The sequence below is a fragment of the Dipodomys merriami genome, unplaced genomic scaffold (genome assembly GCF_024711535.1).
Source record: "Dipodomys merriami isolate MVZ:Mamm:240054 unplaced genomic scaffold, mDipMer1.0.p SCAF_28, whole genome shotgun sequence".
Classification (NCBI taxonomy): domain Eukaryota; kingdom Metazoa; phylum Chordata; class Mammalia; order Rodentia; family Heteromyidae; genus Dipodomys; species Dipodomys merriami.
In genome coordinates this window covers 7,093,025-7,121,016 of record NW_027204270.1, presented here as the reverse complement: position 1 = coordinate 7,121,016, position 27,992 = coordinate 7,093,025, and the positions used below count along the sequence as shown (strand labels likewise).

The 27,992-nt window shown below is 53.6% G+C and overlaps 1 protein-coding gene across 1 annotated transcript; it reads left to right on the top strand.

Moving 5' to 3' along the window:
• The first annotated feature begins 5 nt into the window (after positions 1 to 5).
• Positions 6 to 26,991, top strand: CUNH1orf127 (chromosome unknown C1orf127 homolog). Its single transcript, XM_070037950.1, has 12 exons — positions 6 to 31; positions 3,412 to 3,512; positions 7,540 to 7,638; positions 11,411 to 11,535; positions 12,008 to 12,151; positions 16,278 to 16,316; positions 17,976 to 18,113; positions 18,628 to 18,712; positions 20,729 to 20,925; positions 21,121 to 21,244; positions 25,497 to 25,720; positions 25,958 to 26,991. Exons 1-12 carry the CDS (start codon positions 6 to 8, stop codon positions 26,939 to 26,941), a joined length of 2,286 nt encoding a protein of 761 aa, XP_069894051.1. The 3' UTR covers positions 26,942 to 26,991.
• The last annotated feature ends 1,001 nt before the right edge of the window (positions 26,992 to 27,992 follow it).

Sequence of the window (27,992 nt, the reverse complement as noted above, 5' to 3'; positions counted from 1 at the left end):
TGAGGATGCGGGGCGCCCAGGCCATCATTTGGTAAGCGTCCCTCGAAAGGCTTCCTTGGCCCCTGTGAGAGAGGAGAGATGAATGCTGATCACTTAGCCCAGAGACACCTCCCCTCTGAGCGGAAGAGGGGGCAGGGAGAGCTGGTCAGTCACCCCTACTTCTCCAGGCCCCATGGTATCCCTTGAGCTGAGATTCCGGTCCTCCTGACTTTTAAAGGATCTGCAGCACGCTGGGGAAATGGGATCCTCCTTGAGTGTTCCCAGGGATTCTTGAAAGAAATTAGGGTTCAGGGGACAAGGGGTCCTTACTTAAGGCAGTTTTCAAACGGCAGAGTCCTCGCCACCAGTGATCCCATTGTGAGAAGGAGAAAACGTTATTTCCCTTAGGAACGGCAAGCTCCCTTTCTGGGCTGAGATCTGCTGTTAAGAAATCATGTTGAGCCAGGCGCTGGTGGCTCCCGCCTGTCATTCTAGCTACTCAGGAGGCTGAGATCTGAGGACGGCAGTTTGAAGCTGGCCTGGGCAGAAAAGTTTGTGAGACTCTTTTTTTTTTTTTTTTTTGGTCAGCTCTGGGGCTTGAACTCAGGACCTGGGCACTGTCCCTGAACACTCTACCACTTGAGCCACAGCACCACTTCTGGCTTTTTTCTGAGTATGTGGTACTGAAGAATTGAACCCAGGGCTTCATGCATGCTAGGCAAGCACTCTATCACTAAGCCTCCTTCCCAGCCCTCCTTGGGATTCTTATGTCCAACTAACCAGCAAGAAGCCAGAAGTAGAGCTATAACTCAAGTGGTAGAATGCCAGCCTTGAGCAAAAAGGCCAGGTGAGAGCATGAATGCAAGGAATCACACTGGTATAGAAAAAGAAAAGAAGAGCCGGGCATGGTGGCTCACGCCTGTAATCCTAGCTACTCAGGAGGCTGAGATCTGAGGATCGCGGTTCAAAGCCAGCCCAGGCAGGAAAGACCGTGAGACTCCTATCTCCAATAAACCACCAGAAAAGCAGAAGCAGCACTGTGGCTCAAGTGATAGAGCACTTGCCTTGAACTGAAGAACTGAGGGACAGCGCCCAGGCCCAGAGTTCAAGCCCCATAACCAACAAAACAGAAAAGAAGAGAAAAATCACTTTTTGAGCTCTTTGGAGTGGGGAGTTTGGTCTTGAAGGTCAGCTTGAAAGTCAGCAGACCGGCAGCCTGACTGGCCTCTTTGTTTCTGTTCTGTAGCTCTGTGGACAATGAAGGCACAGAGTAGCTTAGTGGGTGGGCAAACAGAGCGGGTCCTAAGCCAGGGACTCCCCCCTTTCTCCCCCCCCCCAGAGCTCAGCTTTGGGGCACGAGATATCACGTGTTCAAGGCCGGGCAAGGCAAGTTAAAGGACGGCTGGAGAAGAGAGAGGGCAAAATCCAAGCCCACGCCTCATTTCTGATGGGACTGGAGGCGGTGTAGGCCGCTGGAGCTCCAGCATGCATATTTAGCTTGGTTTTCCTCAGCACAGGCCGGGGTACCCTGCTGAGGACATTGTTAAATGTCAGTTTTGTGTGTGTGTGTGTGTGTGTGTGCACACGCGTGTGTGTGTGTGTGTGTATGTGTGTTGGTACTGGGGCTCATACTCAGGCAGGGTCTCCTTGGCTGTTTGGCTCCATGCTCACATTCGTTCACCTGAGCCACAGCTCCACTTCTGGCTTTGGGTGGTTAGTTGGAGAGAAGAGTCTCAGGGCCTTTCCCGCCCTGGTTGGCTTTGGACCATGATTCTCAGATCTCAGCCTCCTGAGTAGCCAGGATGACAGGCGGGAGCCACAGGTGCCCGGCAAGGTCCTCCATTTTATGGGTGGTGCTCGGGTTCACCTTCAGGACTTGCCCTTGTGAGAAGGACGCTGCCCTTGAACCCCTCTAGACCTTTCTGCATTATTTTTCAGACAAATTTCATTTTGTGCCTAGGACTTCCATCTTTCCAGGACTGTGATCCTCCTATTTACACCACCCACGTAGCTAGGAGTAGAGACAAACACTGCTATGCTCAGCTAATTGGTCGAGATGGAGGTCTTGCTTGCTAACTTTTACCTGGGCTAGTCTTGAACCTTGATCCTCCTCATCCGACTCCTGAGTAGCTGGTATTACAGGCAGGATTCACTGTACTCAGCCAGAAGGACCTTCTTGAAACACATGATCCAGTTCCTTTTCTGCTTAGTATTCTCCAGAACTTATCATTTTATAACAAAATCGTAGTCTGCACCATGGCTCTGCAGGCTCGGCTGCCTGGGCCTGGCAGATTGAGACATATGGACTTTTCTATCTTGGCTGGCCTTGAACAGAAATCCTCCAGTTCTCAGCCTCCTGAGTAGGGTTATGTATGGCTCAGTAGTAGAGGGCTTACCCAGTATGTGGAAGCCCTGTAGTTGGAGCCCCAAGTTAGCCAAATAGATGTCTTTGACTGAATGAAATGAACTGAGATATGCATGCCTATAATCTCAGCTTTCAGGAAGAAGAGGCAGGAAGATCATTAGCTCAAGGTCCTCCTAGGTTCTAGGGTGGGACCCTGTCTCAGAAAAGCAAAACCAGGTAGAAAAATGGAACAATGGTTGGGAAGTGAAGAGCCAGGAAGAGGGGAGTGAAGGAGGAGAGAGTCTGGTTAAGATACGTTATATTCATACATAGAGGTATCAAAATGGAACCCCTTTGAACAGATAATAAAAAATGCTGGGGCAGTGAGGAAATACAAAAGACAAATAAATAAATAAATGACCAAACAAGCTGGGTGCTGGTGGCTCATGCTTTCTAATTCTAGCTACTCAGGAGGCTAAGGCCTGAGGATCTGGGTTCAAAGCCATCTAGGGCAGAAAAGTCTGTATGATTCTTATCTCCAATTACCCAGCAACCAAGTCAGAAGTGGAAGCATGTCTCAAGAGGTAGTTCAGGACCTTGAGTACAAACCCTAGTATGGAAACAAATAAAACAACAACAATAAAACAGCTGGTGGCTCATGCCTGCAGCCCTAGCTTCTCAGGAGGCTGGAAGCCAGCCCTGGCAGGAAAGTCTGTGAGACTCTTACAGCCAATGAACCACTCAAAGACCAGAAGTGGCACTGTGGCTCAAATGGTAGAGCAGGGACAGCACCCAGTCCCTGAGTTCAAGTCCTTGGGCCAGCGCACACACACACACACACACACACACACACACACACACACACACACACACACACACACACACACACACACACACACACACACACACACACACACACACACACACACACACACACACACACACACACACACACACACACACACACACACACACACACACACACACACACACACACACACCAAAACAAAAGGAGTAAAATTGTGGGGCTAACTGAAGGCCAGAGGGTGGGCTGGGCTGTGACCCCCACGCCTTCCTCCTCCATGCAGGGCCGTTTGTCTCGCCTGTGTTCAGCCGGTGGTGTGCCCCAGGATTCCCAGCTCCAGGTCAGTCCGGAACCGGCCACGGCCTGCTCAGGGCACTCCCACAGGTAAAGCAATCTTGCTTTTCTGGTGTGTAGCAGGCTTCGGGTGCTTCTCCACTCCATCCAGGAGTGGATGGATAATGCCACGCTGGGCCGGGGTTGTATTCAGCGGAAAGCTGAAAAGCCTTCACCATCTCTTTTCCCAGCAAGAAACTCGGGATCTGGGTGTCTAAGCGCTGGGCCACTGGCCTGCTAGTCCTGCAGGTGCCTGAATCAAGCTTGGGCCTGGGGTCTTGACTCAGGAATGCAGCAAACATGAGGAGTGTGTGTGTGTGTGTGTTTGTGTGTGTGTGTGTGTGTGTGTGTGTGCATGCATGCACGTGCACTATTACTGGGCTCTCCATTCTCACTTGGTTTTTTTACTCAGGCTCTACCATTTGAGCCACAGCTCTACTTCTCATTTTTTGGTGGTTAACAAGAGATAAGAGTCTCATAGACTCTGTTGCCCAGGTTGGCTTTGAGCCACGATCCTCAGATCTCAGCCTCCGAGGTAGCTGAGGTGGATAGGCATGAGCCACCGATACCCATGCAAGGAGCCTATGTGTTGAACCAGGTCTGGCGTGGAGGTTTTGTGTCTTCTAATTCATTCTAACCACAGCGGAAATCTTTGCGAGGAAGCCAAGGTCCAGAGGTGTGTGTGATTTGTCTGGGTCCTCTGGAAGTGGGCGGGTGAGCCTGGATGTCGATCAGGCTGTGCGAGGGTCTCTGCTCTCAGTCACTACAAGCAGAGGACTTTATAGAAGCCACACACAGGGACTATTTGTTCTCAGCCAGGCCCAGTACTGTGGTTTTCCTCAGCTTATTTTGTCTTTGAGAGACTTAGAATGCCCCCCCCTCCTACCCTCCACCCGCCTCCCCACATCACTGGCTTGTGACTATCATCCTTGCTACTCAGAAAGTCAGATCTGAGCACCATAGTTCAAAGCCGGTCTGAGCAAACAAAGCCAAGCAACTTTTTTCCCCCCCTTTATCTTTTTTTATGTCAGATGTGGGGCTTGAACTCAGAGCCTAGGAGCTGTCCCAGAGCCTTTGTGTTCAAGGCGAGCACTCTACTGCTTGAGCCACAGCTCCACTTGTGGCTTTTCTGGTGGTTAATTGGAGATAAAAGTCTCATGGACTTTCCCACCTGGGCTGGCTTTGAAGCATGATCCTTAGATCTCAGCTAGGATGACAGGCCTGAGCCACCAGTGCCTGACTTTCAAGAGCCCCTACACTGCAATGAATCAGCAAAAGTCCCCATGTGGAGATGTGGCTCAAGAGGTAGAGCTCCAATCTTGAGCAGCAAAAAGGCCGTTATTAGCCTCCTTCATTCACCATGATTCACAGACCTCAAGGCTGTGGTTTATGACAGAGAAGGCGCTCTTGTTTCAACTCAGCTAAGGGGAGAATGCTCAGGGCAGGGCCCACAAAGAGCCTGTCAGCATCCTGTGGACAGGTGGACAGCGCTGACTTCCACGAGTCGCAACCAGACCGAGTGTTGCTCACCAGAGCTTCAGTGTGCAGAGTTTTTCTGGGGCTCAGCTAAGTAGCTTGGCTGAGCACCTGCCGGTCCCACCTAGGTCTGCCCTGCCTGGATGTTAAATCATGGGCATCCTGCAGTTCAAGATTCCCAGCCTGAAATCACGTCATTCGCCTGGGCTGTGTGGTGTGTGGTCTCTGTCCCCAGATAAACAAAGCAACATTTGCAAAAGCTTAGCCTCTTCCTCCCAAATCTTCTCTCTGCATATACCCGTTTTTGCAGAAGAGGAAATGGAGTCTCAGAGAAGTGACTTACCCCAGGTCGCTCCAGGGCCCCCTCCTCCCTCAGGCCTGTTGTATCCTTCCTCGAAGGTTGCACATCCACTCAGGACAGATGTTTTCCCCACCTTCTCGCTGTTTGAGTCCTCAGCTAGTGCACAGTGGAAATCTGTGGAACGTGGGCATGTCTGGAGGCCTGGGCTAGGCTCTGGGGGAAAGGTCTCATCCTGCAAGGTTCTGGAAGATTCCTTAGTTGCTTTCATCTCCCTGGTTAGCGCTGCACCTGTGGGGCTGCTGACGAGGCCTGTGCATGTGGAATGGAAGTCTAAAGCTGCCAGGCAGTGTGCTCCGTGAATGAGTGAATGAGTTAGCGTCATCTAGGCCTCCCAGCTCGTGGGGGGAGGCAGGAGGGAATTAGACTGACACCCCTCTCGTTTTCCATTTCCTGGCCACCCCAGATTTCAACCACAGCCATTTCCTGGTGTATATTTAACAGCTGCTGGGGCCCAGACACTGATCTAAGAAGGTGCCTTAGGCACAGAATGATTGACAGGACCACCACAGCCCCTGCCCACCCCCCTGCTCCAAGCCTTATGTCACCTGAGTGGAAGACAAGCTCATCTCCATCTAGCAGAGTGAGGAATGCTCTTTAGAAAGAGGGAACAGCTGGGTGCTGGTGGCTCACACCTGTCATCCTAGCTACTCAGGAGGCTGAGAGCTGAGGATCTTGGTTCCAAGCCAGCCCAGGCAGGAAAGTCTGTGAGACTGTGATCTCCAATGAACTACCAGAACACCAGAGGTAGCGCTGTAACTCAAAGTGGTAGAGTGCTCGCCTTGAGCTGAAGAGCTCAGGGACAGTGCCCAGGCCCCGAGTTCAAGCCCCATGACCAACAAGACACACACACACACACACACACACACACACACACACACACACACACACACACACACACACACACACACATGCACACACGCAGTAGGGAGCGATCGATGGTTCTGAGAAGGGACTGGCATGGTGCGGGTTGCCCTGTGGCTCGTGGGGGAGATGGGGTGGGACATGGGGCATCTCCAGGATGCCGCGCTTGCCGCAGGCTGTGCTCAGGCGGTGGCCGCTGCCTGGGTTTTGGGGTCTGAGGCTGAGTAGCTTGCCCTACCCCACTGTTTCTGGGTCCGGTGACCTGGGAGGAAGTTCCTACGCTCCTGATGGTTCGAATCCCGGGTCTCCCACTTGGGTCTGCTCACTCAGACCTTCTCAAATGCCACGGTGTGCAGCTGGGGCAGGGGCCCCATCTTCTTCTCTTCCTTTTTCCTGTTTGTCCAAGGCCAGGACTTAAACTTGATATCTGATGCTTTTGCTCCTTGGCTGGCACTCTACCACCTGAGCCACGCCTCCGACCCCAGGGGCCCCATTTTCTGTGTTTGCCGAACCCCACAGAGAAATGGTGTTCTGACACCTGCTCTCTCCTGGGCGTTCTCTCTGGCAGCTGCTGAGCTGGTAGGTGCAGTGGGGGTGGCGCCGCGGGCCCCGAGCTCTGAGAGCGGGGAAAGCCCTGTCCACGCTGCGTGGAAGTCATGGTCACATCTCAGGCACCTGTCCCGCCACAAGCACCCTGCAGAGACGCGTGAACTTCTCCAAGTCTCACATCCTCCATCATTTCCAGCCCTACCATCATCGCCAACACGTCTCCACCATCACCATCTCCATCTCCATCATCATGCCTGTCACCATCATCATCTCCACCACCACCACTACCATCACCATTACTATCATCCCCACCACCACCATCCCCCACCACCACCTCCACCATCACCGTCTCTACTACCATCACCACCACTATCATCATCACCATCACCAGCATCATCATCACCACCGTCATCACCACCTCTATCATTCCTATCACCATAATCACCGCCACTTCCATCCTAATCTTCACTATCACTACCATCTCTACCACCATCACCCATCCCATCATGCGATCAATTCACAGGAAGAGACTGAGGCTGAGCAACAGACACGTACCCACACAGGCATGCACACACCTGCACACATGCAGAGAACAGAGCGGGGTGCAGACCCAGATGCTCGGACTCAGTGCTCTCACGTGGATCACTAAGTCCCCTTGCTTCCGGTCTCTGAAAACCCTTGTGGAGTTGTCAGGATGACCCCGTGCCCTTCACAACTCATCCACTGAGGCAGGGCTGAGTGGGGAAGCCCATCTCCCCCCTCCTCCCTTCCCTCTTCTGTCCCCTCCTTCCTTCCTCCCCCCTCCTCCAGGATGCGTGTTTTGTCCTGCAGACAGGACTGAGTGCTTCTCTGACTACATGACCCTGCGGATCCCCAGGGCCCGCGTGGAGGGGCTGAGGCAGTGGCTGGCCCGGACCCTGCACCCACTAGGTAAGGGGCCGCTGCTGGCTGGACAGGGCCTTCCCCCGTCTGGATGTCCCTCTTCTTGTCCTGCTGCTCCTTGCTGTCTCTGCCATCTCTGCTCACAGCCGCCAGGGCCAGAGCCTGCCCAGTCACACCCTCCTGCCAGCTCTGCTAAAAATGTCTTCCACGGTAGTCCCCAGCAGGGTCTGCAGGACGATGATGGCACCTGGGTTGGGGGGGGAGGGGGGAGGAGGGAGGGCTCTGTGGGGACTGATCATGCTGCTGGTGCTCATGGCAGACACTGTGAATATTTGTGAATAAACCACCAGGAAACCAGAAGTGGCGCTGTGGCTCAAGTGGTAGAGTGATGGCCTTGAACTAAAGAGATCAGGGACAGCGCCCAGGCCCAGAGTTCAAGCCCCACGACTGACAAAAACAAATAAAATGGCCTAAAACCTGGGAAGAAGCGTCCCTGTAGAGGTGGTGTGCTCTCAAACCCAAACTGCCCTGGCAGAGAAATAGCCGGACAGCTTCAGGACAATTCTTTATTTTTTTGTTGGTTGTGGGGCTTGAACTCAGGGCCTCAGCGCTGTCCCTGAGCCTCTTTGTGCTCAAGGCTAGTGCGCAGCTACTTGAGCCACAGTGCCATTTCCAGCTTTTGAGTGGTTAATTGGAAATAAGAGTCTCAAGGGGACTTTCCTGCCTGGGCTGGCTTTGAACCATGATCCTCAGATCTCAGCCTCCTGAGTAGCTAGGATGACAGGCGTGAGCCACCAGCGCCTGGTGCCACAGGACAGTTCTTACTCATGGAGAGTCAGTAACTCTCTCATGCTTGATGGATGAATAGCCACTGGAAACAACCAAAACCCAGGGCTGGTGGCCCTTTGTCAGAAGTTTTGCCATCATGAACAGGACACAGTAGGGGGGGAGTGGATACCATAAGGTGAATCACCTGGAACCTTCTGGAGCCTTCTGGAAAGAATTGGAGCAGCCTAATTCCTTGTGTCTTTTATATCTTGGAGGTTGCAAAGTGACTCCTCAAAATCCCTCTCCCCCACCACTTTTGCCCAAAAAAAGAGAAACTGAGGAAACGGGCTTTTACATTTCTCCCAGAGTCTAGCAAAACTCCCCAGCATCCTCATTATTCTAGGTTTTTTGTTTTTTTCTTTTGGTGCTGATACTGGGGCTTAAACTCGGCTTAGGCGTGATCCCTGTGCTAATTTTTCTTCAATACTAGCATTCTATCCCTTGAGCCACAGTTCCATTTCTGGCTTTTTTTGGGTGGTTAATGGGAAATAAGTGTCTCACAGACTTTCCTGCCTGCGCTGGCTTTTAACTTCAATCCTCAGATCTCAGCCTCCTGAGTAGCTAAGATTCTAGCTGTGAGCCACCCATGCACAGCTTTATTCCAGAAATTCTTCTTCTTTTAAAATTTTTGTGGCAATGCTAGGGCTTGAACTCAGGGCTTGGGCACTGTTTCTGAGCTTTTTTTTGTTCAAAGTTAGTGCTCTGCCACTTGAGCCACAGCTCCACTTCCAGCTTTTTGGTGGTTTACTGGAGGTAAGAGTCTCATGGAGTTTCCTGCCCCGGCTGGCTTTGAACTGTGATCCTCAGATCTCAGCCTCCTGAGTAGCCAGGATTCCAGGGGTGAGCCACCAGCACCTGACTTCATTCTAGAAATCCTGAAAGCCCAGGCTGGCTGATGAAGCCCTCTTCTGTCCTGGGAGGGTCAGTTGCCCAAATGGCCAGCAAGATTGTGGCTTCTCCGGAGACCTGGTGTATTAAAAGGCCACTTTTTCCAGAAGAAATGCTGCGGCTACATTAAGCTGTCGCCTGTTCTTTGGAGAGCCATTATTAATGGAAAACAATAGATTAATAGTTTTAAAACACTTGTTCAATAAGTAATTTTTATGGCTCTGGATAGAGCCCATTAAACATTTTCTGTGTGTTATTATAAGGAAGTTTTAAGTGGAAAATCATAAAGTCAATAATCAGAAAATTAGTCATAGTGGCCTGCCACAAGCCATTAGTTTCTGAGGCTGTCAGAGGCACCTGTGGCTTCTGAGGGGGTTTTTATGTCACGCAGCCCTGCCAGGTGGGGTGGAGAAATGAGATGCCTGCTGCCTTCCAGAGTTGAAGGGACAGCAAGCAGGTGGAAACAGTGGGGAGCCAGGCAAATATTTACAACGCGCAAACGTGAATGCCAAACTAAAACGATCTGGGTCAATTTGCACATCCAGGCTTAGACACTTTATTTCCCCAGCGAGCTACCTTTCAGAGCCTCGCTCTCTGTCTTGATCTCTTGCTAAAGATAGCCCTGGAAGCTGTCTTGCTTTTTTTTTTTTTTTTTTTTTTTAAAGCAAAGCATGCCAAGAGACAAGTAAGCTGGGGACCAAAACGCTGCCCGGAGCTGCCCTACTCCACAGTGGGACACCCTTCTCCTATCAGTGACACAAACAAGTATTGGAAAATGAAACCGTGGCTCACGCCTGTCATCTTAGCTACTCAGGAGGCTGAGATCTGAGGATCTCAGGTCAAAGCCAGCCTGGGCAGGAAAGTCGGTGAGACTCTGATCTCCAGCTATCCACCAGAAAGCCAGAAGTGGAGCTGTGGTTCAGGCGGCAGAGTGCTAGCCTTGAGCACAAAAGCTCAGGGAAGGTACCCAGGCCCTGAGTTCAAGCCCCCAGAATGACCAAAAACAACCCCCCCCCAAAAAAACCAGAAAACAAAAACTAAGACAAAAGCAATACAAGATAATTCTGGGAACCTGGAATAGTGGAAAGAAGATAATAAAAACAGTCCATGATCCCTTTAGTAGTGAGATTCAAGTGCTGGGGCTTGAACTCAGGCCTCAAGCTCTCACTTGAATTTTTCTGCCCTACCTCGGTCCTCTATCACTTGAGCCATACTTCCATTTCCAGCTTAGAAAGAAGTCTCATGGACTTTTCTTTTCTTTTTCTTTTTGTCGTGGGGCCTGAACTCTGGGCCTGGGTGCTGTCCCTCAGCTTTTCAGCTCAAGGCTAGAACTCTACCACTTGAGCCACAGCGCCACTTCCAGCTGCATCTGCTTATGTGGTGCTGAGGAACTGAACCCAGGGCCTCATGCATGCAAGGCAAGCACTCTACCACTGAGCCACCTTCCCAGCCCCTCATAGGCTTTGCTACCTGAGTTGACTTTGAACTGCAATCCTCAGATCTCAGTCTCCTGAGTAGCTGGGATCATAGGAGTGAGCCACCGTGCCTGGCTGAAATTTTTGTATGTCATCCATCCAACAACTATTTACAGAGAGTCCTGTCTATAGCTGGGATGCATCGATGAAGAAAAACAAACCTGGTGCCATGAAGCTGACATTTTGGGGAGGGCAGCAAAGCATCCCTTATTATAAATCGTCAATTAAATCGCAGGTGCTGGGATAATAATAAGTGCTTCAGGGAGGAAGCGCAGGGCTCAGCTGATGCAAAGGCCCTGAGGCAGGTGTGTGCCTGGGATGCTAGGGTCAGAAAGGGAAGTGTGGACAGAGGAAGGACAGATCTGACTCAGGTTTGAACAAGACCTCGATGCTGGGCGGAAGGGAAGCAGGAGATGAGGGCAGAGACAGTGCCCAGGATGGGCCTACAGCAGGGAGGTGCTGGAGGTGGCTGACGCCCTGAGGGGAGTCCCAGGCTTCTGGCCTGCTGCTCTTGTGCAAGCCGGGCCCTGGGGTGGAGGCCCTGGGTGTGGATGGGCGTCTGATGCTTCTGACCTCAATAGAAAAGTAGACTCTGTGTGAACCGCAGCACTGGCCCTTTCTCCTCGCAGGCACCTGGAGGTCCCCTGGGGGTCAGGGTCATCTTCTGGCCCAGTGCGGCTACCTCCTGCATCCCGGGCCTGAGGGTCACTTCATTTTCCAGGCTCTGTACTCGGCCTGCTTTGTGCAAAAGGAGGTGGGTGCAAAAATGGTTTTGCTCTGTTTTGTATTACTGAGGATTGGGAAACAAAAGGGAAGCATGAGTTCCTGAGTTCAAATCCCAGGAGTGTCACACACACACACACACACACACACACACACTCTCTCTCTCTCTCTCTCTCTCTCTCTCTCTCTCTCTCTCTCTCTCTCTCTCTCTCTCTCTCTCTCTTTCCATGGTACAAGCTCCTGTTCTATGTGGCCAAGGGTGACCTTTCTGAAACCCACGCTGCCCCCAGACCCAGGGCTCCTGGTCAGGGCAATCTGGTAGAGCCCCAAAGTGGGACCCGAGCCTTAGTTCACGCTGGCTTTAGTCTCGCTGCTCATCCATCCTCCAGGAGACTTAATTCCAGGCCGTTGGCAAGCAATAAACAGGCACCGACCTCTAAGGGCGGCCTCTCAGCTGCATTTTCTTCTTTCATTTGTGCATATGAATGCTGTCCTCCTTCCAGAACGCAAATTACAGGTTGGAAATCAGAATCTTTCGCAAAGGGGTGAAGAGGTTGGAGCAGAGCGATCGCTACATAATGAAGTGTCCTGTGGTCCCGCCAAGGCCTGGCCAGCAGAGCGTCCTCTGCAGGCCCTCCTTCATTCAGGTAGCCGGCCTGGCAGTCCTGGGTGGGGCCTCTTAGGGGTCCTAGGAGGGACCTGGGAGGGGCTGGGAGGGGCTGGGAGGGGCCTTGGGGGGGCTGGGGAGGGCTGAGAGGGACTGGGAGGGGGCCCTGGGTAGGCCTGGGGGGGACCTGAGGGCTTGGGAGGGGGCCTGGGAGGGGCCTGAGGGGGGGTCTGGGAGGACCTGGGAGGGTCCTGGGAGGGGCTGGGAGGGGCTGGAGGGTTTGGGAGGGGTGCCTGGGAGGGGCTGGGAGGGAGGCTTGGGAGGGCCCTGGGAGGGGCCTGAGAGTCTAGGAGGGGCCTGGGTGGGCTTGGGAGGGGGTGCTGCGAAGGGCATGGGAGAGGCAGCCCAGGCTGGGCTTCCCTCCAAAGGCCCGGGCAAGTGGCTATGGTTCATGAGCCTTGGGACAGGGTCAGGGAGAGGTGACAGCTGGAAGGGCCATGTGATAGCACACATCTCTGCGGATGTTCATGGCTGCTGGCTGGGTGCCAGGTTCCTCTGGGCATTTTGTGTGTGTGCTGAACTCAAGGCCTGGGCTCTACCTTGAGGTATTTTTTGTTGTTCTGGTTTTTTTTTTTGTCATTCGTGGATCTTGAACTCAGGGCCTGGGTGCTGTCCCTGAGCTTTTTCCATCACTTTGAGCTGTAGCACCACTTCCTGTTTTCTGGTGTTTTATTGAAGATAAGAGTCTTCAGCACCCAGGCCCAGAGTTCAAGCCCTACAACCCACCAAAAAAAAAAAAAGAGTCTCGTGGACTTTCCTGCTGGGGCTGGCCTTGAACTGCAGTCCTCCGATCTCAGCCTTCTGAGTAGCTAGGATTACAGGTGTGAGCCACCAGCACCTGGCTCCTTGAGTTTTTTTGCTCAAGGCTAGCACTCGACTGTTTGAGCCACAGCCACTTTTGACTTTTTGGTGGTTAATTGAAGACAACCATCTCATGGACTTCCTTACCTGGGCTGGCTTCAAACCATGATCCTCAGATCTCAGCCTCCCTAGTAGCTAGGGTTGCAGGTGTGAGCCACCAGTGTGGAGCTCCACTGCATTGGTGTGGTCCTGGGGCTTGAACCCAGGGCCTGAGCCCTATCTCTGAGTTTTTTTTTTTTTTTCTTGAGTCTGGTGTGCTACCACTTGAGCCACAACTCTACTTCTGGCTTTCGGGTGGTGTGTGTGTGTGTGTGTGTGTGTGTGTGTGTGTGTGTGTGTGTGTGTGTGTGTGTGTGTGTGTGTGTGTGTGTGTGTGTGTTGAGGGGCTTACACACAAGGTCTGGTGTGTGTGTGTGTGTGTGTGTGTGTGTGTGTGTGTGTGTGTGTGTGTGTGTGTGTGGGTTGAGGGGCTTACACACAAGGTCTGGGAGCTGTCCCTGAGCTCTTCAGCTCAAGGTGAGCACTCTTACCACTTAAACCACAGCACCACTTCCCGTTTTCTGTTGGATTATTAGAGATAAGAGTCTCACGGACTTTCCTGCCTGGGCTGGCTTTGAACCAAGATCCTCAGATCTCAGCCTCCTGAGTAGCGAGGCTTACAGGTGTGAGCCACCAGTGCCCAGCTTTTTGGTGTTTATAATTGGAGATAAGAGTCTCACAGGCTTTCCTGCCTGGTCTGGCTTTAAACGGTGATCCTCAGCCTCAGGTGTGAGCCACTGGCTCCCAGTTCCCTCTGTTTTTAATGGTCCGGTGTGACCACAACAAGCCTGTTGTTGGGGCTCCCAAGAGCTGCCAGGTCTCCCCTTGGCCACCCCAACATTGCTTTCCACAATCTGATTCTCACTCAGGCTGCCTAGTTTTTTTCTCTGCACTGGGCCTGTAATTCTAGGAGCTGCCACAAGGGGGGGCAGTGCTGCGGGTGTCTGTCCACAGCCACCAGCGGAGAATAGCGGGGAAAATGATTTCCTGGCCAGGCTCCTGCTTTGGGGCCCCTCCCCTGCTCCTGGCCCCCTTAACCTGCCTTTGAATCCGTCACCAGCCAGGGTGTGGAAGCCGGCGGGGACCCCACATCCCTCTGCACACAAGAGACCAAAGACAAGTCTTTGCCCCAGCCCTCCTCCCTGCCAACCCCCTTGCCCGGGCTGGGAGAAGCTCATCGAATCGACTGATTCATTCCTGGTGACTTTCGCAGCCGCTGCTTCCGTGGCTGCACCTTGAACTTGCATTAAGTTTTAATTAAAGCCGTTTCGCCGGCCTTGCCCTTGGCTAAATGCAGCTGTGGGCACAGGACACATAGATATTTAATACTCTGCCTTCTCCCTGCTGATGGCGCAGGGGGCCCGAGGGTGTACCCCAGCCGTGCCCTGCTCGCAGCGATCGGTGCGGCTCGCTTAAGTGTGCCCACAGGCCCTGCGCGAGAGGCAGCGCAATAACTATTCATTGCCCTGGGTTAAGTGTGCCCGGGGGCGCCCGTAAACTCAACGCAGTGATTAGCGATGGCTCCCAGGGAAGCCTGCCCGGGTCCTGAGGAGTGTCCGCGGGCCCTAAATATAGTCTGAGCATGATCATTTAAAGGGCACCGTGCATCTGGCCTGCACGCTCCATCACACCTTTCCTTCCTTCCTTTCTTTTTTAATTCTATTTATTTGGTACAAGTCTTGGGGCTTGAACTTGTCTCTTGGCTACTGGAGCCACAGTTCCACTTCTGGCTTTTTTTTTTTTTTTTTTAGTAGTTAATGACAGGTGAAGAGTCTCATGCTTTTCTGCCTGGGCTGGGTTTGAACTGTGATCCTCACCTCTCAGGCTCCTGAGGAGCTAGGATCACAAGTGTGAGCTACCAGCGCCTGGGCCCAAACACCAAGAAATTTCAGCGACTGCCCAAGGGGCCTCTTGCTGGCTAGCTTCAGTTTTCTGGCACTGGGGATGGGGGAGAGGGGGTGTGGGGGGCAGGGGGGACTCTGGGCAGCTGGGCTTTTCCTAGTCCTCGTCCTCCTCCTCCTCCATGACTCAGTCCTCTGTGACCTCAGCCCTCACCTGTTTGGGGGGGGTGTCACATAATCCCCACTGGTCAGTGACTATGTTCTGTGCCTCCACCTCCCCACCTCGCAGCAAAGTCAAAGGGGTTTGGCGACCATAGAAGAGGCAACAGCCGGGCAGAGGTGGCACCGCCGGCCGCTGGGGCTCAGGCGCGCCCTGCGCCCACCCCCAAATACCTCAGCCCTTGACTAGGGGGTGGGAGAATGCCATCGGTATACTGATGCCTGCCTACGGAACCCGCTGCCTTGGGTTAACTGGCTCTGTCTTCAGTTCAGTACGGAAAGTACTCGACTGCTTCATTCCCAGGGGACCTGGGACAGCTGGTCACCCTCAGGATGATGCCACTGGTGTGTGTGTGTGTGTGTGTGTGTGTGTGCGTGCGTATGTGTGTGTGCTGGAAATAAGGCTTGAACTCAGGGGCTTGTGTTCTTGTTTGGCTTTTTGGCACAAGGCTGGCACGCTACCACTTGAGCCACACCTTCACTTCCTGCATTTTTTTTTTTTTTGGGTCCAGTCATGGGGTCTGAACTCTGGGCCTGGGCGTTGACCCTCAGCTCTTCAGCTCAAGGCTAGCGCTCTACCACTTGAGCCACAGTGCCACTTCTGGCTTTTTTCTTTTTGCTTATGTGGTGCTGAGGAATCGAACCCCGGGCCTCATGCATGCAAGGCAAGTGCTCTAACACTGAGCCACCTTCCCAGCCCCCACTTCCTGCATTTTGCTGATTAATTGGAGAGAAGAACTCGCAGGCTTTTCTTCCCCGGGCTAGCTTGGAATCACGATCCTCAGATCTCAGCCTTTTGAGTAGCTAGGATTGCAGGCGGGAACCACTGGCACCAGGTTCAGAGAGACCAGTTCTGACCTGTGTGGATCTGAGCCTCACACACCCTACCCTCCACCTCCCGAGCTGTGCCCGCTCCCTTGGCCCGGCCAGGCCAGCATCTGAAGCAGTGACATTTCCCTGGGTCTGTGGACACTTGAGTCCAACAGCATCAACGATTTTCTTGGGTTCATGAGCAAACAAGGCGGCTGTAGCAGCTCCCGCCGGCCCCGCGGTGCTGATGGCTGGCGCTGGGGCGCAGGCAGCGGGCTGCTTGCTCAGCCTTACTTGCAGCGTGCCAGGAGACAAGGCTTCCTCTTTGTTCTGCAGGTCTCTCGGCCCCTGCCCCTGAGGACCCACAGTGGACAGGTAGGTGCAAAAGGAACACTTTCCAGGCTCAGGGTGCAGCCGAGGCAAAAAAGGTTTGTTTGTTCTTGTGTTGCTACTGGGACTTGAACTCAAAGCCTTAGCTTTTTTTTTTTTCTTTTTGGTCGGTCATGGGGCTTGAACTCTGGGCCTGGGCGATGTCCCTGCGCTCTTCAGTTCAAGGCGAGCGCTCTACACTTGAGCCACAGCACCATTTCCGGTCTTCTGAGTGGTTCATTGGAGATAAGAGTTTCACGGACTTTCCTGCCTGGGCTGGTTTTGAACCATGATCCTCAAATCTCAGCCTCCTGAGTAGCTAGGATTACAGGGTGTACCACCAGTGCCCAGTGGAGGCGGGCAGTGTGGTCTTGCTTGGTCCTGTCTTGGAGAGTGCCAGAGGGGACAGCACCCTCCCTGGAAGACTGGCATCTTGGCCAGGGGATCACAAAGATTTCTTTGGTGACCTCCAGGCCTAAAGTCAGCTGGGGTGGAAGTTGGGGGGAGGAGGAAGGTATTTCTGAGGGAAAACACCCTTTCCCAAGTCCCCAGGGATCAGAATTTGTTCCTTTTTTTTTTTTTTTTTTGGTCAGTCGTGAGGCCTGAACTCTGGGCCTGGGCACTGTGCCTAAGCTCTTCAGCTCAAGGTTAGTGCTCTACCACTTGAGCCACAGCGCCACTTCCAGCCCTTTCTGCTTATGTGGTGCTGAGGAATTGAATCCAGGGCTTCATGCATGCAAGGCAAGCGCTCTACCACTGAGCCACCTTCCCAGCCACTCCCCCTGTTTTTGTTTTTGTTTTGGCCAGTCCTGGGGCTTGAACTCAGGGCCTGGGCTTCTTTTTGCTCAAGGCTAGCACTCTACCACTTGAGCCACAGTGCCACTTCTGGCCTTTTCTGTGTATGTGATACTGTGATACTGAGGAATCGAACCCAGGGCTTCCTTCATGCAAACACTCAACCACTAAGCCACATTCCTAGTGAGTTTGTTCCTTTGGGAGCCACCTGTTTGAGCAGCAAGTTTCTGTCCCCTCTTTTCCTTATGTTGCTCCAGGTGTTATTATTATTATTATTATTATTTTAACGCTGGTCCTGGGGCTTGAGCTCAGGATCTAGGTGTTGTGTCTGAGCTTGTTTGCTCAAGGCTACCCCTCTACCACTTGAGTTCCGCTTCCAGCTTCTTGGTGGTTAATTGAAGGTAAGAGTCTCGCGGACTTTCCAGCCCCGGCTGGCCTTATGGTGCTTTCCTCAGATCTCAGCCTCCCAAGTCACTAGGATTCCAGGCATGAGCCATGGTGCTCGGCCTCCGGGGAGGAGCTGGGTCCCCATCTCCCCCTCACAACCCCTTGAGCCCTTGCAGTATGTACCGGGTGCCTTTCCCCAGCTCAGGACAGAGGCTGGAGCCTCTCCCCGCCCTTCTCCCAGCACCAGCCAATCACCTTTGTTCAAGACCCTGATTGCCAGGGACCAAGGACCACACCCCAAACTTGGGTGGCCTGTGGACCAACTGTCTGCAGTACTACCTCATTTAGTCACATTATGTGTCCCCTAAAACACGGGGGTACAGGCCCCCTGAGTGGCTGCCATCCTACTGCCTGGGCCAGCCTGTTCTCTCCAGGAAGATGTCCCCCCATTCTCCCCGATCCCCAGCGACCGTGTCTCTCTAGGCCCCGTGGCTGTTGTCCCTTCGTGGGGAGATGGTGGTGTCTCTGGAGGATGCGAGCCTGATGGGGCTGCACGTGGACCTCAATGTCACCACCATCACCGTTCAAATCCCCCGGCGAGACCTTCTGCAGAGACAGGAGGTCAGCAGGGACCGGCTCTGCCCGACGTGGGGTGGGGGAGGGGGTGGCGGGGAACCTCCGGAGTGTTGTTGCACCCCAAAGAGTATCTCACCACCCTCCAAGCGGCCGCCTGTGAGACTGGACGGATTTAGGCAGGCAGGTTGGAAAATTGGGTCCCATTAGCGTAAAGTGCTCGGCTCGGCAGATGAGGGGCTGCGGCAATCATGAATTCACCGCGTCCTGATCATCGTGGCAGAGACGAAATTACCATCTCTTTAAATAGCCCAAAGTTGCCGGGTAAGAGAAGACAGCTCATGTGACATTTGCTCCCAGCCTGCCTCCTGCTAAAAATATCCCTGCTAAATAATATTTCCTGGTTACACAAGAGCAGTGGGCCCTGGCCTGAGCTCTGGCACACTTGGGGAGTTTAATTGAGATACTAGTTGGGACTGGGGGGGGGTGGAGGTGGTGGAGGATTGAACCTGGGGAAGGAGCACTTTTCGGGGTCACAGAGGGGACTGGCCTGCTTCCCCAGGTGCAGAATGTCTCCATGGAGCTGCTGCCGCTCTGGCTGGTGGGAGGTCACTACGCCTACTCTCTAGAGGCTGCTTGCCCACTGGGTAAGCGCCCAGAGCACCCCCGCGGCCGCTCTTCTCCTGCTGGGTGTCTTTCCGCCTATTCTGTTCTCTTCCTTCCTCTCCACACCTTCTTTCTCTCAGTCTCATGGTCTTGGCAGAGAACTTCAGTGATGCTTGGAACAAATAGAAGGCTCTGTTGTGTGAAGAGTCTGGGTAGCATGGGGAAGGTCAGTGGTATAAGAAGATGCCAGGAACCGGTGGCTCACGCCTGTAAGCTTAGCTCCTCAGGAGGCTGAGATCTCAGGATCACGGCTCAAAGCCAGCTGAGGCAGAAGTCTGTGAGACTCTGATCTCCTGTGAGCCAGCAGAAAGCTGGACGTGGAGCTCAAGTGGCAGGGGGCAGCCTTGATTAACAGTAAGCTCTGGGACAGTGCCCAGGTCTTGAGTTCAAGTCCCAGTACAGAAAGACAGACAAGTGGGGCGTTGGTGGCTCACACCTGTAATCCTAGCCACTCAAGAGGCTGAGGTCTGAGGATCATGGTTCAAAGTCAGCCCAGGCAGGAAAGCCCATGAGACTCTTATCTCCAATAAACCACCAGAAAACTGGAAGTGGCGCTGTGGTTCAAAATGGTAGAGTGCTCACCTTGAGCTGAAGAGCTGAGGGACAGCGCCCAGACCCAGAGTTCAGGCCCCACGAACAGCCAAAAAAAAGAAACACACACACACACACACACACACACACACACACACACACACACACACACACACACACACACAGCTAGAAGACTATAAACCTGGGGTCTGTGACTTTCTAAATGTTGGGGTCTCAAATGGACTCTGGAGACCCTGAGAATAAACATAAGACGGGTCTGAAGTCTGCACCAGACCCCGGGGCTGGGATCTGGTAGCCCTGAGGTTCTGATACAGGCCTTGTTTAGGACAAGGGACTGGACAACTCCATTTCCATGCGCTTTATGTAGAGGCCAGGAAGGCAGGGAGCCATTTCCTACTGCCAGGCATTTCCGTGCTAAAGAATATGGTGTGCAAGGTTAGGTGGACCAAAGGCTTCATCCTGTGTGGGCAGAGATGGCTAATTTTTTTTTTTTTTTGTCGGTTGTGGGGCCTGAACTCTGGGCCTGGGCGCTGTCCCTCAGCTCTTCAGCTCAAGGTGAGCACTCTACCACGTGAGCCACAGCGCCACTTCCAGGTTTTTTTGCTTATGTGGTGCTGAGGAATTGAACCCAGGGCCTGATGCTTGCAAGGCAAGCACTCTACCACTGAGCCACCTTCCTAGCCCCTTTTTTTTTTGTCGGTCATGGGGCTTGAACTCTGGGGTTGGAGGCTGACCCTCAGCTCTTCAGCTCCAGGCAAGCACTCTACCACTTGAGCCACAACACTACTTCCGGTTTTCTAGTGGTTTTTGGAGATAAGAGTCTCATGGACTTTCCTGCCCGGGGCTGGCTTTGAACTGTGATCCTCAGATCTCAGCCTCCTCAGTAGCTACGATGACAGGCGTGAGCCACCAGTGCCTGGCTCCCAGCCCTAGCTCTTGTATATTTGTATAGAATTTTATCAGGGATGAAGTCTCTGAATCAGGGCTCTGGGGAGTTTTGGGCATCAGGGGCAGCCTTCCCTGATGATGAGATCCGCAATCCCTTTATTTGGAGACAAATGCTTTCATTGAACAACTGCAAAGCTGGCTTTAAAACTGTGCGGTGGCTGACACAACACAATTCTTGCTATAGTGTAAACAACTGATAGGAATTTTTTTTTTTCCTTGCCAGTACTGGGGCTTAAACTCTGGGTTTCTCATTCTTTGGCTTTTTCACTCAAGGCTGGTGCTCTACCACTTGAGCCATATCTCTACTTAGTGGGAGATAAGAGTCTCGCGGATTTGTCTGCCTGGGCTGGCAAATCCTCAGGTCTCAGGAACCATGCTCCTCAGATCTCAGTCTCCTGAGAAGTTGGGGTTGCAGGAGTGAGCTGTGGCGTTAACGTGTCTTATTTTTTGTCAGTCATGTCATTGTTTTTCCTTGGCTGGTGTCCTCCCTGGCCCAGTGTCACCCCAGCCAGATTCAGAGGTCTTTGTCCACATTCCCAAGCGGAGGCTGGGGCTGATTAGAAGAGGGCCCCTGGTAGAAAGGGGCCTGAGCCTGAGCTTCCTCGGGGTGCACCAGTCCGACCCTGTGGCTGTGATTGAGAGCAAGGACTTCCTGGTGGTCAGCCTTCCGGCTGCCGCGCTGCTCCGGGCTCAGGTCAGTGTCCTGGTGGGCGTGGCTGTCCTGTCCTTCTAGGCCCCGTCTTTGGGCCCAGTACACCATCGGGAGAGGAGAGCTGACACGGGACTTGGCCACGGGTCTCCCTCCCTGAGCCCAGTGCTGTGACCAGGTGGCCTTCAGGGCTGGGGGTGGGGGACTTGTCACCTGATGCTAATTCCTCCTGGCCCACAGCCTTGCCAGGAGTCCCAGGGAGCTCCAGGGGTGCAAGCTTCCTACAGGGTGGACCTGAGCCTGGGGTTCTCCGAGTCCCTCACCCCGGTGCTTTGGACGGTGGAGAATTTCTTCCAATGCATGGGTAAGGGAGTTGTCTTGGGAGTATGTTCTGGTTTATGAACCTTCTTTCCCTGACCTGAGCTCGCTTCCTCCCTCCCTCCCTCCCTCCCTCCCTCCCTCCCTCCCTCCCTCCCTCCCTCCCTCCCTCCCTCCCTCCCTCCCTTCCCTCCCTTCCTTCCTTCCTTCCTTCCTCCCTCCCTCCCTTCCTTCCTTCCTCCCTCCCTCCCTTCCTTCCTTCCTTCCTTCCTTCCTTCCTTCCTTCCTTCCTTCCTTCCTTCCTTCCTTCCTTCCTTCCTTCCTTCTTTCCTTCCTTCCTTCCTTCCATTTTTGTGTGAGTACTAGGCTTGAATTCAGGGTCTCACATTCTCACTTGGCATTTCTGCTCAAGGCTAGCACTCTCCCACTTGAGCCCCAGCTCCAACTTCCAGGTTTTTCCATGGTTAACTGAAGACAAGACCCTCACATCTTTCCTGCCCTGGCTGGCTTTGACATTTGATCCTCAGATCTCCGCCTCCTGAGTGGCTAGGGTGACAGGAGTGAGCCACCAGGGCCTGGCCCTAACCTGAGGTTTTCTTTCTTGGGTTTGCCAGCTGGAATTGGGGACTAAGTGGTAAACTAGGTCCCTGGGTCTGGAGTCAGTGCTGCTGGGATGGGGCCAGGGGTGGGGTGGGGTGAGGTGGGGGCTCCTTCCCATGGCTCGGCCTCGGTTTTCTCATCTGGCAAATGAGAGCCCCATGGGGGGGGGGGGCGGGGATAGGCCAAGAAGATAGAATTGGTGTCTTAGGCCTGGAGGCCTGGCCTGGGACATACCATTTCCGTTCTGATCTGTTCGGCTGTCTCTGTGTGGGCTCCATTTCCTGGGGGTCACTTAATACATCAGACTCCTTGGCAGGGAGCCCAGTGGGATGGAGCAGAGCTCAGCCCCAGGGGACCTCCCTGGGAACGGGGTGGGGGGGGTTGGGGGGGGGGGCGCGTGTGCTCCACACCAGGACCTCATCTTGAAAGGGTTGATTTTTTTTTTTTTTGGTTTTGGTGAAAGCTCTGCTACCAGACAACCTGGAATTCACACATGCAAAAAACCACCAGGAGCAAAACCCATTCAAATACAGCACAAGGAAATGCACATAATTCACAAACGATGTCGATCACTTTCATCTCATGCTTGGTGACTGTCTTCAATAGAAGACAGACGGAAAGGAGATTTAACTCAGATGTTAATAGCGAAAGAATGCCCTGTTACCAGGATATGATGTTTTGCTGCTGCATAAAAATGTAATTATATTCAGAACTATATTTAAAGATTAAAAGGGGGGCTGCCTACCACATCTAGCCTCAAATTCAGAATTAGAAACAAAGGAAAAATAAAAAGGCGGGATGAAAGGGGGGGAATGGATAAGTTCTAATAGTATACTAAAAATGAAATTATTCCTTGAACGATTTTTACACATCTTGGCTGCTTTTCTTTTTACAGTCTCCTGCCGTGGTGACACTGATTGTGGAAGGGGAGGGGTAGGAGTTCAGCCAACTAAGTACTTTATTCATTAAATACTTGGGTAGAAGCAGAAGCCATCAAAGTTGGGGCCTGGCCCTCCAACGGTGTCCAGTCAGGAAAGAGAGATCAAAAAAAAAAAAAAAAAGAAAGAAAAGCCCAGCGGGGCCTGGGGCTCTCACCTGTAATCCCCGCTATTCAGGAAGATGAGATTAAAGCTAGCTGGACAAATAAGTTCGTGAGACTCTGATCTCCAATTAATCAGGAAAAAGCCACAAGTAGAGGGGTGGATGAAGGGGTAGAGTGAAAAAATCAAGTGAGAGCGTGAAGCCCTCAGTTCAAGCGTTGGTGTTCATGCATGTGTGTCACACACACACACACACACACACACACACACACAGAGTTGGGTCATGTCACCTATAAAATGCTTTGTGTCCTGTGTTCTCAAGGGAACATAGATTCCTCACGAGGTGATAATGAATAAACTACAAAAATAGCAATAGCAATAAAAACATTTTTTTGGGGGGAGAGGGGAGAGGCCTCTGTGGAAAGATTTATACAGGGAAAGAATGTTCTCTTTCTCTTTTTATTAATGTAATATCAGCAGCCGGAATGAATCTCTCCCCGGCCTGGTCTCCAGAGCGCTCTCCCCAGGCTTCCCCCTGGAGATTCCAGATCTTTCTGCTCTCTTTCTACTTGCTGGTGCTGGCTTGTGTCTCCGCCTCTAGCCGGAGCACCTTCAGGTTGGTGTCTGTGCCTCGTAGTGACCCCTTCGGCCTTGTCCTCTGTAGCATTCATTTAGTCAGTGCTTGTGGGACTGAGTTTCCACCAGGAATTTCTTTTTTTCAAAATGTTTTAAGCAAAGGACTTTTTTTTTCTTTTTGTGAATATGTGACTAGTGAGTCCCAATGCGAACGGACACCCACCCTGAAGCAAAGGGTCCCGGGGCTTGAACTCAGGGCAGAGGCACGTTCAAGGCCAGTGTTCTACCACTTGAGCCACAGGGTCACTCCCAGCCTTTTCTGAATACTGGATTGGAGATCAGAGTCTCACAGGCTTTCCTGCCCCTGCTGGCTTCCAACCATAGTCCTCAGATCTCAGCCTCCTATGTAGCTGAGTTTACAGGCTTGAGCCGCCAGGGCCGGGCCCAGCCAAGGGTTGAGAATCAAAATGTTTAGTGTGGAGAAGAGAAACTTGGAGAAGAAAGCGTTTGATTTAGTTACTATTACTATTTTTTGGCTTGAACTCAGGATGGAGGCATGCTCAAGGCTTGCGCTCTACCACTTGAGTCTCAAGATCCACCTCGGGGTTTTTTGTTTTTTGGTCAGTTGTGGGGCTTGAACTCTGGGCCTGGGCGCTGTCCCTCAGCTCTTTAGCTCAAGGCTTGCGCTCTACCACTTGAGCCACAGCGCCACTTGTGGCTTTTGTGGTGCTTCTGTGGTGTTGAGGAATCGAACCCCGGGCCTCATGCATGCAAGGCAAGCGTCTACCACTGAGCTAACTTCCCAGCCCCTTTGTTTGGGTTGTTAATTGGAGATAAAAGTATCACAGATTAAAAAAAAAGTATCACAGATTTGTCTGCCCTGGCTGACCTCCAACCTTAATCCTGAGATCTCAGCCTCCAGAGGAGCTAGGATTACAGGCATGAGCCGTTGGCTCCCAGCAACCCAGGATGTTTAAGAGTTACATTATTGCTTGGGCTAGGATTTGCAAGTTCTAACACCAGGTTCTCCATCAGGGGTGGTGCTTGCCTGTCCGGGGATACTGGGCCTCTCTGGGGAGTTTTTTTTTTTCTTTTTTTGTCGGTCGTGGGGCTTGAACTTTGAGCCTGGGCACTGTCCCTCAGTTCTTCAGCTCAAGGCTAGTGCTCTACCACTTGAACCACAGCACCACTTCCAGTTTTCTGGTGGTTTATTGGAGATAAGAATCTCATGGACTATGCTGCCTGGGCTGGCTTTGAACCTCAATCCTCAGATCTTAGCCTCCTGAGTAGCTAGGATGACAGGCGTGAGCCATGGGCGCCCAGCTCTGGAGAGGTTTTGTGTGTTGCAGTGCACAAGGGTAGAGGGTGGAGACCAGGTCACTGTGGGAGACCGTGGCCATGCACAGGACTTCAATCCCACACTCCACAAAGAGCGAGCTGGCCCTGAAAGTCAGTGGTGCCTGGGCTGAGCCTCACCTGAGCCCCACCCACCAGGGAGCCGAGCCCGACTCGGGTGAGTCCCGAAACTGTAGGAAAAGGCTGGTGGCTGGTGATGTGCAAGTAGATGCAAGGTTTCAGGGCCGGGTGGTCTTTGAAGAAATCTAAGCTTTCTAAATCTGAGATTTAGCCTGTCATCCTAGCTACTCAGGAGGCAGAGATCTGAGACTGAGGTTCAAAGCCAGCCCAGGCAGCAAAGTCCGTGAGATTCTTATCTCCAAGGAACCAGCAAAAAGCCAGAAAGGGGGCTGTGGCTCAAGTGGTAGAGTACCAACACTGGGTAAAAAAAGCTAAGGGACAGTGCGTTGACCCCCAAAACACACACACACACACACACACACACACACACACACACACACACACACACACACACACACACACACTGAAGCTAAGGGACAGTGCGTTGACCCCCAAAACACACACACACACACACACACACACACACACACACACACACACACACACTGACCTGTGCTTGAACTTGACCTCCAGACATCCTTCATCCACCTGAGGAAAAAGGGGAGGCAGGAGGCAGGGATTTTGGTTTCCTTGGGAGGAAGCTGACCTCTGCCTCCTTTCTGGAAGGTTCTGGAGCAGTGTTGCCTGCCTCAACAGCCACACCCAGGATTATTGCACGCACTGCATTCCCGAGCCTAGAGACCCTTCCGGAAGGAATGCCGTCTGCTGCCACCACCCAGCGCCAGCCTCGGCGGCTGACCCCGGCAAGTCCAGGGCTGCGTTCTAGGCCGCCCTCTGCACCGCCTCTGTTCTTCAAGGAGAATCCCAGCCTCCCCCGACCCCAGCTGCCTGCCCCCCACCCCCGCCGCCGTGTTTCCCCCTCGCAAATCTGGAAATTTCCCTGAGAAATCTGGGTCACACGTCCTGCCCTGCCAGACTCTGTGTTCACAAATGGGGAGAGGCATGCTTCCCCCTGGGGCTAGAACCCCAGCCTCAGATGGGGTGCCCCGGGGCCCTCCTGAGATCTGCAGGGTGTCGGGGCCACGGCATCTCGCTTTGAAGCTGTTTCTCTCCCATTGGTCTTACAGGGGCCCCCATCATCCCGGCCAGCAGCCGGACCTCCAGGAGGAAGCCGCGCCTCCACCGCAGCTGGTCTTTCCAGAACAACCCAAGATCAGCGTGGTCCCTGGGCTCCCCTGGGGGAATCAGGACTCCTGGGGAATCAGTCTCCCTGGCCTCCAGCCACACTCTCCTCAGAGCCCACAGCAGCTGCCCGGGCTAAGCCCTTACATCCAGTCTCCCAGGATCCCACTGCCCTGACCGCACATCTACCCCCAGAAGCCTCTTCTCCACAGCTCCCCTGGGGGTTGGACAGATCCAAAGTATTCCCATCTGTTACCTTCATGGAAGGTTCCGGAACGAGGAGGCTGGAGCAGGACCCTGCCCAGCTACCAGGAAGCCTGGGAGCACTATCTACAGCCCAGCCCAGCCAGGGCGTGCCAGACCGGGCCAGTGGGGACGTCCAGCCATCAAGGTGGTCCCTGTGGACTGGCCTGGCTAAAGAGGCCTCAGTTTCCCCCCAGGAAACAACCTTCATCACTGAGTCCGAGGGGCCACCCCAGATGGAGCATGGCCCCCCCCAGGACAGGACTTGGGGGCCCCTGGGCCAGTCACCCCCACACCCAAGGCAGGAGAGACTTCCCACCGCAGGAGGGGGCCAGGCAGGCACCCGCGGCCACCCGGGGGTGTCAGAGCCCCGGATAGCTTTCCCAGAAAGCCCTGTGGCCTCCACTTCTGAGAAGCCTCCAGTCCCATCCATAGGAGAATTAGACAGAGCCTCGAAAGTACAGTCAGCCCCGGGGGTCTGGTGGAAGCAGGGTGCTGCACACACAGCCAGCCCCTCACCTTGGCCCATCTCCAGTCCGTGGGCTCCTACACAAACAGTATTGCCCCACCTGACTGCTCCTGGAAGCCCTTCCTCTGCTGGTCAGGGGGGCTCACCGCCGCCACAGGGGCCGGTGGAGCACAGGCCAGCTGGGGGTCCTGGGAGTCTCAGGCCTCCTGGGCTGTGACACATGGAAGAGGGGTCTCCGCAGAGGCCCCGGTGCTCAGCCTCCCTGGAGACTCCTGGGGTGAGTCTGAAGAGTGACCGGTGGTGCCTGGGTTTGGCCTGCCGGTGGGAAGGGGTGCTGGGGTGTTTCCAGGCTGACCCAGCTGTGTTTCTGGACTCAGTCTCACTGTCCAAAGGGGTTTGATGGGACTGGAGGCGTGGCTTAGGTGGTAGAGCACCAGCCAATGAGCAAAAGCATCAGGCCAGGCGCTGGTGGCTCCCGCCTATAATCCTAGCTATTCAGGAGGCTGTGATCTGAGGATCGTGGTTCAAAGCCAGCCCGGGGAAGTGAAAGTCCATGAGAGTCTTCCCTACAATCCACCGCCAGAAAAGCAGAAGTGGGTAGAGCTGTGGCTCAAAGTGGAACAAAGAAGCCCAGGGACAGCGGCCAGGCCCTGAGTTCAAGCCCCAGGACTGGCAAAAAAAAAAAGATTCTAATTTCTTCTGGGTGGGGCTGTTGAGTTCGGAGTGGAGGGACAGAGCAAAGCGCATGTGCTCTGCTCACAGCCCAGCCCCGGAGCCCTGGGCACTGCCTCAAGGGACCAGGGGTTCCTAGGGGGACCCCAGGGGCAGGGGGAGGAGGAGCATCAGGGCTTTGCTTTCTCCTAACGGATGCCTCCTCGGGTCTCCGTGGCAGCAGCTGGTCCCCTGCTAGCTCGGACAGCCCCGTGACCTCTGACGATGACCTCCGATGACCTTGGATGACCCAGTGCACCCAGCGGTCCAGCAGCAGCCGTGTGTGACTGGGTGCCCTGACCAGGCCTGCTTCCTTAGGAGGGCAGCATGGCCCCCCCCGCACCCCCTCCCCACCTCAAGCTGGAAGTGAGGGTTGACATGGAGCCAAGGAGTAGAGTACAGGCTGACATGGTTGTTGGCAATGCTGGGGGGGGGGGGCGCCCTCCCCTGTCCAGGACGTGAGCTAAATAAATAAATAAATAATCAGAGTTGTCCTGGCTGATAAACAGTCCCTCCCAGAAGATGGCTCCCCCCCCCCCCCCCGCACGATGCACCCC

Bases quoted from the DNA above. Each gene is read 5' to 3' on its own strand.
- CUNH1orf127 (XM_070037950.1), top strand. From the start codon at position 6: ATGCGGGGCGCCCAGGCCATCATTTG. The intron at 12,152-16,277 runs GTAGCCGGCCTG...TTTGTTCTGCAG, and splicing joins GCAGGCCCTCCTTCATTCAG to GTCTCTCGGCCCCTGCCCCT. The intron at 18,713-20,728 runs GTAAGCGCCCAG...TCCCTGGCCCAG, and splicing joins AGAGGCTGCTTGCCCACTGG to TGTCACCCCAGCCAGATTCA.